Source organism: Bombina bombina, chromosome 4 (assembly GCF_027579735.1).
Source record: "Bombina bombina isolate aBomBom1 chromosome 4, aBomBom1.pri, whole genome shotgun sequence".
Classification (NCBI taxonomy): domain Eukaryota; kingdom Metazoa; phylum Chordata; class Amphibia; order Anura; family Bombinatoridae; genus Bombina; species Bombina bombina.
The window spans coordinates 634,695,221-634,709,076 of NC_069502.1; the positions used below are offsets into that span (position 1 = coordinate 634,695,221).

Genomic DNA, 13,856 nt, shown 5'->3' on the forward strand with positions numbered 1-13,856 from the left:
TGATTATGTTTTTTTGAAACAGTTTCTATTTGTCGGCAGTTCTCTCAAGAGAAATAAAGGTCAAAGTTCCAATTTTCACTGCCGTATGATGTCCGTGTCCTGATGTTTGTGATGGCTTTGTGTGCGTATCATATACGCCGTGTCGAATGTCAGCGTGACAGTGAAATCTCTGTATTGTTGTGGGGAGATTTCTCCTTGTGGTTAGTTGCCTCCAAGTGGTTCCGGAGCAAAGTTGAAGAGAGGTAGATTGTTTACTGAGTCCCCGCTGTCTTATTTCACAGCGTTAGTATATAAGAAGGATAGTGATCAGATCATGGGTTAGGAATTATACTTATAGAACTGCACATGCTTATGATTAGTTCAAAGTACCCAGCCTACTGCACTATATCTGACTTAAATGAAAGTATCCAAAAGTAACAATGTTTCCAGTGAGCAAAGTTCTACGCGTTTCAGCCGCTTGGGCCTTTATCAAGATGCTCACCTGGGGGATTCACCTGGTTTAAAAATGTTGAGCTTTGTTCTGATTGGTGGTTATTTGATTGGTGCATATTGAATCGTTACATCGTATGAACTTTTAAAGTTTTTTTTAGGGTACATTTAAAATAACTTATCAAGTTTCAAAAAATCATAATAATTAGTCTTATATAAAAGAAACACATATAATTCACATTATGAAATTTATTTACAACTTTTATCCCTATATTAATTATCCCTATATTAATTAGCGCTATTGTGGATATTTAACCCTTAATCTCTATAGTAAAGATGGCAATATTGCCTCTGAGATTCCACAGATATTGTTAGGAAATATAAATATATATATATATATATATAGTGGGCCTAAAAAGATGTATATGTATAGAGGGTAATGTAAAATAATGTATATTGCAATATAAACGTATAACAAAAAAATAAAAAACATATAAGACACGTGAAAATTAATAAATTATATATACATATATCTGAATGTAATGATGTATGTATATATAATAATTTATTTAATTATATTGGCGATCAGGGGAGTGTTAAATAATGTGTTAGGATGCTAATATAGCCATCCTTTTTTAGGACGATGTTGGTTTGAATATATAAATATTACATGTATATATAAAAAAAAAAAATTTTTTTTTTTTTTTATAGTATATAAATATTATTAGAAATATATAAAAATATATAAAATTATATAAAAATATATAAAATTATATAAAAATATATAAAAATATAATTGTCAATTTATATACATGTATTATATTTGCCCATATATAATCTCTAAGTTTAGTACAGTAACATATCGCGGAGGGATTATTATATGATGGTGGGATTTAAATTTCCACTATACAACTATTTTTCATGTATTTGAACTTTACTGTCTATTAGAATAGACCATTCAGATCCAATTCTGAGTTTAATCCAGAGGGGTAAAGTGTTTTAAAATTAAAAATGTATTCAGCTTCTTTTTTACATAGTAATGTTGTGATGTTGCCTCCTCTAATTCCTAGATTAAGTTAAAAAACTTAATCTAGGAATTAGAGGAGGCAACATCACAACATTACTATGTAAAAAAGAAGCTGAATACATTTTTAATTTTAAAACACTTTACCCCTCTGGATTAAACTCAGAATTGGATCTGAAAGGTCTATTCTAATAGACAGTAAAGTTCAAATACATGAAAAATAGTTGTATAGTGGAAATTTAAATCCCACCATCATATAATAATCCCTCCACGATATGTTACTGTACTAAACTTAGAGATTATACATGGGCAAATATAATACATGTATATAAATTGACAATTATATTTTTATATATTTTTATATAATTTTATATATTTTTATATATTTCTAATAATATTTATATATTAAAAAAAAAAAAAAATTTAATTTTTTTTATATATACATGTAATATTTATATATTCAAACCAACATCGTCCTAAAAAAGGATGGCTATATTAGCATCCTAACACATTATTTAACACTCCCCTGATCACCAATATAATTAAATAAATTATTATATATACATACATCATTACATTCAGATATATGTATATATAATTTATTAATTTTCACGTGTCTTATATGTTTTTTATTTTTTTGTTATACGTTTATATTGCAATATACATTATTTTACATTACCCTCTATACATATACATCTTTTTAGGCCCACTATATATATATATATATATTTATATTTCCTAACAATATCTGTGGAATCTCAGAGGCAATATTGCCATCTTTACTATAGAGATTAAGGGTTAAATATCCACAATAGCGCTAATTAATATAGGGATAATTAATATAGGGATAAAAGTTGTAAATAAATTTCATAATGTGAATTATATGTGTTTCTTTTATATAAGACTAATTATTATGATTTTTTGAAACTTGATAAGTTATTTTAAATGTACCCTAAAAAAAACTTTAAAAGTTCATACGATGTAACGATTCAATATGCACCAATCAAATAACCACCAATCAGAACAAAGCTCAACATTTTTAAACCAGGTGAATCCCCCAGGTGAGCATCTTGATAAAGGCCCAAGCGGCTGAAACGCGTAGAACTTTGCTCACTGGAAACATTGTTACTTTTGGATACTTTCATTTAAGTCGGATATAGTGCAGTAGGCTGGGTACTTTGAACTAATCATAAGCATGTGCAGTTCTATAAGTATAATTCCTAACCCATGATCTGATCACTATCCTTCTTATATACTAACGCTGTGAAATAAGACAGCGGGGACTCAGTAAACAATCTACCTCTCTTCAACTTTGCTCCGGAACCACTTGGAGGCAACTAACCACAAGGAGAAATCTCCCCACAACAATACAGAGATTTCACTGTCACGCTGACATTCGACACGGCGTATATGATACGCACACAAAGCCATCACAAACATCAGGACACGGACATCATACGGCAGTGAAAATTGGAACTTTGACCTTTATTTCTCTTGAGAGAACTGCCGACAAATAGAAACTGTTTCAAAAAAACATAATCAATACAGGACTAAACACTGAGAGTCCCGGTCCATTGCAATAGCGAATATACACAAATCTCTGCATATAAGGTAATATCAATGCAAATATCTAACACCTATATGCACGGTGATAATCGCTATTTTTTCTTTAAAGTATAATATTTCAAACCTGTTTAAATTGCTTTTAATTATTTTGATATATCTGTCAATTATTTTTCGCTACATTTGTATACATTGTATTTAACTATCCATATAGAATTGATGCCGGCATCCATCTTTATTTGTATTTTTAATTCTCATTAAAATTTTTAATATGAAACACAATGTTTTTATGAACATCACTATATAAGAAATATTTATAACTCTTAAAGAATATCGATCTTTACACCCTTTTTAAGCTTTAATTTAGCGCTAACCCTAACACACCTTTTTTTCATAAACTCTGTTTCTTCTTGACCAGATCGAATATTGTAACAAACTGTGAGGCCTGCCGCCAACATTTGTAAACCTTTTCCATGTAACCAATTGGAAGAAGTGGCAATGGTAGGCAGTGTGATACACTATATAGCAAGAGTTTAGATTGCCTTGTAACATAGATCTTTTACGAGTACGGCTTTAATTTCCTTAAAAAAGGTGATTGTGATTGTGATTGAAGCTGCTTTTTACTCCTGAAGTTAAATTCACATTTTTAGCAAGACTGACCGGTGTATTCTTTCACATACATCTTCTGGGAGTAAATTCCATTTAGTGCTTCACTTTGTATTTCCAATACTGCACTATTGGTGGATTTTTCTTCCATGATAGATTAACTAATGAGTAGAATTCCCAGTACAGGAGATGCTTTAATTGTCCAAGCCACAACAGAGAGTACCATGCATGGGCTTGTGCAAAGCATCTTTGATATCCTGTAGACCTGTTAAAGGGTATTAAAGCTATCAGAAGTGCTTAAAGAGACACAGTGCAACACCATGTAAAATGTTGAATTATGCAAACTAAAAAATATGTACTTTCATCATTTATATTGACCACATTTCATTTGACTTATCTTTGAATATTGTGAATCCTGTAGGAATTTACCATCTAACACGTTATACTTAATCAGTGCAGAAGCTCACTAATATCTATCCCTAATAAACATAAGATACATAATACTTAAAAGGCTACAACATAATAAAGGTTTTGATTAAAAACAAAACCAGTATAAACTCATTTAAAAACATTTTTTTGTTATTTGTGCCACAAAAAGTAAGATGCGGCATGCCTGATCCTAAACTCCAATAGTGGCGTTAATTTAATAAACTAGCCTAAAAATTAGGTCTCACCTTCATTTGAAATAAACCCATGCATGGGTCTAATGGATATCTAACACATCCAAGTCTTGCACCAAGTATGGTGGAGTGGCACAATAACATTAAATAAATAAATTAATGGTCCGTTATATGATAACATTATATAAATATATTCATGGTCCATACAGAGAGTTTTCAGGAAAACTTTCTATTCCTAAAAAAAAAGGGATAGTGATTGGCAGTACAAGATAATTTAAAAAGAGTTTAAATACATTTTGGCAAAAGCAGAATGGCTAGGCATTTTAAAGGTATTACTGACACTTGGCATATTTTTCTATATAAAAACAGAAATCAGAGATTATTTGTAAAGGTTAAATTAGACATAAATAATAATAATCCCTATTTCAACTAATTTGATGTTGGATTTTAAAGGTAGTTACTCTCTCCCCAAAGGGAATAAATTAGGCTATAGTAATTATTTATGTAAATGGAACTTTAGAAACATTATAGAGCTGTAGGGTATAAGATATATTAGGTTTTCCCCATGTAAAGATTATTTTTGAAGAGGTGTTAATGCTGTTGAATGTAATTTATTTATTTTTTGGTAAATTTTTGCTATATAATGATTTATATAAGCACTAGGTGGCTTATCAAATGTAAATATATATATATAACCTGATGTTTAATCAGATATTAAATGGTTAATTAAAATTAAGGAACTTGCTGCCCTCTAGTGTTTATAAGGACGGATGTAATAATGTGAATTTGAGAATGATTAAGGGCTGTGTCCCAAAACTTTGCTACAGTTTCTATTTCCTATTGTATGAAATAAAGCTTTAAGATCTGGGATGGTGCAACCATTTGTGACTTTTTCACAAATAGATGAGCCATTAATAATTGCCAATGCTACAGATCCACTAATGAAATAATGAAGCATTCATTTATATGTGTTGTGGGAAAACATCACTATAGTGAGAGGGATGATCATGGTTTGGGAGTTAATGGTTTGAACAGATTTTATTCACAAAGTACAGTTCACCAGAGAAAGCTATGAAAGAGATTTAGGGCCAGACGATCTAAAGATCTCTGGGCTAGTGGGATTCTTTAAGAATGCTCGCAAGTACTTCTATTTGCCTGAAAACAAGGTGTCTCGCTAAGGGGTGTATACTGTATTTTCATATTGGACAGAGATGCATACATTTCAAAAGTGCACAACGAAAACCATAATTTTAAAACTCAAGCAAAATTACTGAACCATACAAAATTGTATTGTTAAAGTGCATCAAAATTGTTCACCAAAATCCGTATTTTATCAAAAACATAACATTTGTATGTAAATTACACAGGAATAAATCGTATTAAATATGCACAGTGTAAATCGTAATTTAAGTACACCCTAACAGAAAAACACAAGCATATGAAAATAAAGGCGATTGTAAGATGTTATACACAGAAAGCAGCGCAATGTGATTTGTGTTTGATGCAGGATTTAATTTTTATAGTGGGCTCCCTGCTCACTGATAACTTCACTCTATCCAGTGAAGGTTCCCTCTCCAGCAAGCTCCATTAATCACTACGGCAAACATTGCGCCACTTGTAGGAGCTGCCCCTTTTAAGATAATTCCACGAGGGCAGCCACTGCGAGGGCTGGGTTGAAAATCATGTCTGATCCAGCAAAGTGTAGATCATCCGACACTTAGAGAGAGATGGAGACGCTGAAACACACAGAGAGAATATCTGAGATAAATGTAAAACAATGCTTTGCTATGCCATAAACTATAATTCAAGCACAAGCTGCATTTGCTGTTGTATAAAGAACTTTAAATGTCAATTTAGGAACACATCAGATACATCATATTGTGTCTTATGATGCCACATGAATCATTCAAAGGCATTATAATCCCATCATAAACAGTATGTATCCTCTGTATGTAATATAATTACAGTTACATGATGTAACTGCATAGGATTGTTGAAAAACATAATGAACTTCATAATGTTGTGAGTTATCAAATACAGCTCTTTAAATAATAATTTTATTGTTTTAAATAAAGAGTCAGAAGTTTTTTTTTATCTTGTACATTATTTATTGAAATGGTGTTGGAATAAAGTGATTAAGGATTTAGAATCTTCTTTCCGTCAAGTATATTAAGTAATATTTCAAATGTGTTCAAAGAGCTGTAATGTATTCTAATAAAGGTTTATGGAGCATTTTAGAAGTTGCAAATTGTACTTAAAAATTACTTTCATATAAAATTTTAAGAAGCATTGCTTTTGCTGTGAAATCATTCATCTGTAATTCACAAATACTTGACAGACTTGTAATAGAAAATGAATGTTAAAATAAGTCATTTCTTTTGATGTGCTGACATAAAATGTAACTACTTTTGTCAAAATATAACAGTCAGTACAATATGATAAATCAGACAGCGTTATATTTATTTTTGTCATCTGCTCTATGTATTTGCATGCTCATTTTATTTTGGCAGCATCTGGTAATTTGTTTTTATGATTTTAAACTAAATTTTGTTTATTTGTTATGAATTTTCTAGATGACAAAGAAAATGAAGAAATTAGAGAAAGACACAAACACATGGAAAACAAGATTTGAGAACTGCAATAAAGCTCTGTTGGACATGATTGAGGAGGTGAGAAACGTTCAATTATGAGAAAATCATGCTGTAGTTGCTACACTTTTTATTCATGGGGTGTTAGGAAATGCTTCAAAGCCCACAATCATTATCAAAGCACTCCAATCCTTAAAGGTACCAACAGCCAAGAACTTGCCAATAAATCTCTATAATACATACTCTACACAGTTTTATTATGGATGATTCCAAATACCTCTTAGTCACATCCCTCAGACTGCTAGAATCAGAAGCAACATACACCCCTCAGATCAGCAGGGGGTATTGAAACTATTCTTTGGTGATCTGATATACAGGGGGGGTTTAGAATACTGAGCTCTTTTTTTTTGCCTCTGCTTTTCTAATTTTCCATCAAAACTGGCATATTAAAGCAACACTTTAATTTTTTAATGAAGGTTCAGAATACTAATCCTCTAGCCCTAGTCACAGAAATAGAAAGGAGACAGTTATGAAAGACAGAAAATAGTAATAGAAAATGTTGACCCAAACCATTTCCAAACACAACCTTTATAGCATTTTGGCCATATTTGTTAGCACCTGTGAATAATGAGGTCTAGAATTTTCCCTGAATCATAAATATCCCTTAACTATGCTCCTTTGTTCCTGGAGATCCTATAACCTTTGAGTCAGCTGTGCCTCACCCTTATCTGGCCTAGCTGAAGTCAAATTGAAAATTCAAGCAGGTCTTATTGATTGGAGTACCTCAAGAATCTGTTCTGGGTCCTCTACTCTTCTCCATTTATACTTCTTCTCTGGGTAAAGTTATAAGCAACTGCTTATCTGGTATTTCTTCCTGGATGGCCTCTCACCACCTAAAGATAAACATGTCCAAGACTGAGCTCCTTCTTATCCCCCCCTCAAGCTCTACACCGACCTGTGACTTCTCTATCCCTGTTGACGGCATCACCATTTCCCCATCGCCCCAAGTCCGCTGCCTCGGAGTTACACTTGACTCAAATCTATCCTTCACCCCCCCATATCCAATCACATTCTACCACCTGCCGCAACCATCTATGCAACATTTCCAAGATTCAACCTTTTCTGTGCGCTAACACCACAAAGCAAATTATCCACTCCCTTGTTATTTCCCGACTTGACTACTGCAATAACCTACTTACTGGCCTTCCTCTTTCCCGCCTCTCCCCTCTTCAATCCATCCTAAATGCCTCTGCCAGGCTGATCCACCTTTCCCGTCGCTCTGTATCTGCTGCACCTCTCTGCGAGTCCCTTCATTGGCTCCCCATACACAGCAGAATTAAATTCAAAATTCTCACCCTTGCATACAAAGCGCTCACCAACTCCGCTCCCTTCTACCTATCCTCTCTAATCAACAAGTATACTCCAGCCCACCCACTAAGATCCAACAATGACCTGCTCCTTGCTTCTGCGACTATCACCTCCTCTCATGCTAGACTTCAGGACTTCTGTCATGCAGCACCTACCCTCTGGAACACTCTCCCTCGTGCTGTCAGGCTTTGCCCAAATCTTTCTTCCTTTAAATGCTCTCTGAAGACTTTTCTGTTCAGGGAAGCCTACCACCCAACTCAATAATATTGCTTTTACCTAACAACATTTCCCTCCTCTAACTCTGCATTAACATCTTTCTCAATCTTGCAGTCCTCACCTCCTGTTTCTCAACCTCCTACCCTTCTAGATTGTAAGTTCCCACGGGAATAGGGCCCTCGATTGTTTTATTTAAATTATCTGTATTCATGGACAGCGCTGCGGAATATGATGGCGCTTCATAAATAAAGTATAATAATAATAATAATAATAATTTCAATGAGACTACAGTCTCACGTCCATTAAAAGGGAAGATACCCAAAAAAATACAATAACCCAAAAGTAAAAAAACAAATTATTTTCTTTCATGATTCAAATAGAGCATACAACTTTTCAATGTAGTTAAATTACCAAAATGTCCTTCATTCTCTTGGTATCTTTTGTTGAATAAGCAGCAATGGACTACTGGAAGTTAGCTCTAGCTAGGTGAGCCAATGACAAGATACATATATGTGCAGCTAGCAATCAGCAACTAGCTCCCAGTAGTGCATTGCTGCTCTTGAGCATGCTCCATCTAAATCATGAAAGTTTTGTTTCACTGGTTGGACAGGCATTAAATCAATTATCTCTGTGTTATAGGTCAAAATAAGTTGAGTCAATATTGTGTGTAGGTAACTGGCCCACAATGGTTGCAGAGGATATTGTCTAGTCTAGAGTCTGGTTTGCACTTATAACTGACTAAAGAGTATTTTAGGGAACATTTGTCTGTTATGTGTATTGATAAGTGCTGGTCTGATTGGTCTAATTGAGGACAGAGATAGCCAAATAGTTAACATAAAATAAGCACGGGAAAAATATGTGGTAAAGAAGAATTAACCCTAAAAAACATAAGGGTGGGGTCTCGTGGACTCTCACCACCATAAAAGAAATTAATTTAAATTATGTTTTCTTTCATACAGGTAGTGAGAGTCCGTGATCCATTACTCCTGGGATTTAAATACATCTTTTTTTCTTTTTCACTGAAAAAATTAAATTCCCAACCCCAATAAAAATATATTTTTTTTTCTTAAATGCACTTAAAATAAATCAAACAGGCAAAAAAATCAAACTGAGACAGCTGTCTGAAGAACATTCCTACCAAAGGCTTCTTCATAAATAGCAAAAACATCAAAATGGTAGAATGTAAACATATGCAAAGAAGACCAATTAGCTGCCTTGCAAATCTGGACAACTGAAGCCTCATTCTGGAAAGCCCAAAAAGCTGCAACTGACCTACTAGAATGAGCAGTAATCCGTTGCGGTAGATGCTGACCTGCCTCCAAGTAAGCCTTGTGAATCAAAAGTTTTAACCAAGAGGCCAAAGAAGCAGCAGAAACTTTCAGACCTTTCCTAGGACCAGAAAAATAAATGAACAAACTAGAGGTTTGTCTAAAGTCTTTAGTAGCATCAATGTAATATTTAAATGCCTAATAATGTCCAAAGTGTGCAAACATCTTTCTGAAGCATTCTTGGGATTAGGACACAAAGAAGGAACAATAATCTCTCTGCTAATGCTGTCTGAAGAAACAATTTTAGGCAAAAAGTCAAAAGAAGTCCTTAAAACTACCTTATCCTAATGAAAATCAAAATAATCTAGCAGAAGAAATAGCCAAAATAAATAACACTTTCCAAGAAAGCAGTTAAATATTCACCTTACGAATAGGTTCAAAATGAGAAACCTACAAAACCCTTAACACCAAGTTAAGATTCCATGGAGGAGAAATTGGTGTTTAATATGTACCAGAGCCTGAACAAAACCATTAATAATAAGAAGATTAGCATTCTTCCTATGGAACAAAATTGAAAGAGCAGAAATCTGTCCCTTCAGAGAACTGACAGATAGGCCATTATCCATACCATCATGTAAGAAATGCAAAATACTATGAATTATGAAAGAATGCCAGGAAAAACCATGCTCTACACACCAATAAATAAAGGCCTTCCAGACATTGTGATAGATTTTCCTAGTTGCAGTCTTACGAGCCTGAATTAAAGGGACACTGAACCCAAATTTTTTCTTTCGTGATTCAGATAGAGCATGCAATTTTATGCAACTTTCTTATTTACTCCTATTATCAATTTTTCATTGTTCTCTTGCTATCTTTGTTTGAAAAAGAAGGCATCTTAGCTAAGGAGCCAGACAATTTTTGGTTTAGTAACCTGGACAGCACTTGTTTATTGGTGGGTGAATGTATCCACCAATCAGCAAGAACAACTCAGGTTGTTCGCAATAATGGTCCGGCATCTAAACTTACATCCTTGCTTTTCAAAATAAAGATACCAAGAGAATGAAGAAAATTTGATATTAGGAGTAAATTAGAAAGTTGCTTAAAATTGCATGCTCTATCTGAATCACGAAAGAAAAAATGTGGGTTCAGTGTCCCTTTAATGTTTTAATCACAGAATCAGGGGAGACCACTCCCCTGGATGTAGAGATTGACGACTGAGAAAATGCTTCCCAGTTGTTCAGCCCTGGAATATGACTCGCAGAAACTAGAAAATAATTGATTTCTGCAAATGAGAGAATTTGAGACACCTAATTTATGGCTAGGGAAACTGTGAATTCCCCCCTAATGATTGACATAAGCCACTGCTGTGACATTGTCTGCCTTAAAACAGATATGAGATTCTCTTTTAAACAGAGACCAAGCTTAAAGAGCCCTGAAAATTGCACTGAGTTATAGAACATTTATAGAAAACCTTGCTTTTCAAATAAAGATACCAAGAGAATGAAGAAAATTTGATATTAGGAGTAAATTAGAAAGTTGCTTAAAATTGCATGCTCTATCTGAATCACAAAAGAAAAAAATTTGGGTTCAGTGTCCCTTTAATGTTTTAATCACAGAATCAAACAAAGCCATCAAGTTAAGAACTTGAGATCCGGATAGAAAAACAGACCTTGAGACAGAGACCATAAAGGACAGCTGGACATTTGAACCAGATCTGCATACCAAATAGTGCAAGGCCAAGCTGGGGGTAATCAGGATTACTGAAGATTTATCTAGACTTATCTTGGAAATCACTCTGGGTAGAAGTACCAGAGGAGAAATAGATAAGCAAGCTGAAATGGCCAAGGAGCTACTAGAGTGTTCACTAACTCTGCTAAAGGGGCCCTGGACCTTGCACCTGGTACCTGGGAAGTTTGTTGTTCAAACGAGAGTTCATCAGATTTATTTCTGGGAGACTCCAAAGATACACAATCTGAATGAACACATCTTGGTGTAGAGACCACTCCCCTGGATGTAGAGATTGACGACTGAGAAAATGCTTCCCAGTTGTTCACCCCTGGAATATGACTCGCAGAAAGTACAAAAGAATTGATTTCTGCAAATGAGAGAATTTGAGACACCTCATTTATGGCTAGGGAAACTGTGAACGATTGACATAAGCCACTGCTGTGACATTGTCTGCCTTAAAACAGATATGAGATTCTCTTTTAAACAGAGACCAAGCTTAAAGAGCCCTGAAAATTGCACTGAGTTATAGAACATTTATAGAAAACCTCGCCTCCCGAGGATCACAAACGCCATGTGTTCTTAGAGACCACAAACAGCTCCCCAACCTGAGAGATTTGAATCTGTAGTGATCACAGTCCAGGTAGGATGAGCAAAAGAAGCCCCCTGAATAATAAACTGATGATCCAGCCACCAAGTCAGAAACTGACTTGTATTGGGATCCAAAAATATCTTTTGAGACAACTTAGTATAGTCTCTGCACTATTGACAAAGCATACAAAGCTGAAGAGGCCTCGGGGCATATTTATCAAGCTCCCTATGGAGCTTGATGCCCCTTGTTTAGATATGGAGCTTGATGCCCCTTGAAGGCTCGCCAGAAACAGTAGTTATGAAGATAACTTCTCCACCTGCTCTGAGTCTGCGGACAGAAATCAACCCGATCGAATATGATCGGGTTGATTGACACCCACTGCTAGAGGCCGATTGGCCGCGAATCTGCAGGGGTTGGCATTGCACCAGCAATTCACAAGAACTGCTGGTGCAATGATAAATGCAGACAGCGTATGCTGTTGGCATTTATCGATGTGCAGCGGACATGATACGCTACTTTGTATCATGTCCGCTCGCACATTGATAAATATACCCCCTCATGTGAACTCGAGCAAATGGAATTGCATCTGAAGCATCTAGTACTTCTATACACAAAGCCACTAAAGGAAATGAAAGATAATGAAGGTTCAGACAAGCTGACACCAATCTATACCTTCTCTGCTCTTTTAGAAAAAAAACTCATGGACACTATTTGGAAACCCAGGAAAGTAAATTGCTTGGAAAATTGATTGATCCTCCAACCATGCATTTGAAGAAACAACAAGAGTTGGTTGATGTGAAATTCTGCTAAAGGAAAAGATGGAGTTTGAACCAAGATGTCTTCCAGATAAGCAAACACTGCAATCACAGACAAAAGGGCACCCAGAACCTGTGTAAAAATTCTTGGAGCTCTAGCCAGATCAAATGGTAGAGCAAAAAACTGAAAATTGTTATTCAGAAAGGTGAACCTCAGAAACTGGAAATGTTCTCTGTGAATTGGAACATGAAGGTAAGCATCCTTTTAAATCTATTGTGGACGTAAACTGACCTTGCTGAACGAAAGGCAGAATAGTCAGAATATTTTCCATTTTAAAAGATGAAATCCTTATAAACCTGCTTAGAGCTTTTAGATCCAGAACTGGTCTGAAAGTACCTTCCTTCTTTGGAACAATGAAGAGATTTGAATATTATCCCATCCTCCAGTCCTGTAAAGGAACTGGAACACTCATTCTCATAGCTTGAAGATCTGAGACAGACTGAAAAAAAAGTTTGAGCTTTTACAGGATTGCTTGAAACATTGGATAGAAAAAAATCTCAATCTGGGAGGCTTTGTTCTGAATCCTATTCGATATCCCTGAGAAACTATATTCTGAACCAATGTATCTGGAACAGAATGAAACCAAGCCTCCTGAAAGAGGCTTAATCTGCTCCCTACAAAAACTTCTGGATTGTGGGCCGCTCCGTCATGTAGATTTGGTAGTAGGGATAGATTTCTTACCCTGTTTTTGACTTGTTCCAGTTAGCACTAGGTCTTCAGACTGTGCCAGAGGTGACTTGCTTCTGAGCAGAGGAGCCAATCTTTTGTTCCTTATTCTGATGAAAGGAATGAAAAGGATTAGAAGCTTTAGATTTCCCTCTAGACTTTCTTTCCTGAAGAAAAAAAGCCACATTACCTCCAATAACATTAAATATAACAGAATCTAAATCAGAACCAAACAACTTCTTTCCCTGAAAAGAAATAATCTGGATTTTTACACAATATCAGCAGACCAGGATTTAAGCCAAAAGGCTCTCCTGGCAAGGACTGCTAAAGACATGCTTTTGGCATTAATTTTCTTAATATCAAATACAGTATCAC

The 13,856-nt window shown here is 34.8% G+C and overlaps 1 protein-coding gene across 1 annotated transcript in view; it reads left to right on the top strand.

The window, feature by feature from the left end:
- Positions 1-13,856, top strand: part of TXLNB (taxilin beta) — a 203,551-nt gene that overhangs the window by 163,333 nt on the left and 26,362 nt on the right. The window contains exon 9 of the mRNA XM_053710659.1: positions 6,816-6,911. Within this exon, the coding sequence (XP_053566634.1) occupies positions 6,816-6,911 (96 nt within the window). The remainder of the gene's footprint in view (positions 1-6,815; positions 6,912-13,856) is intronic.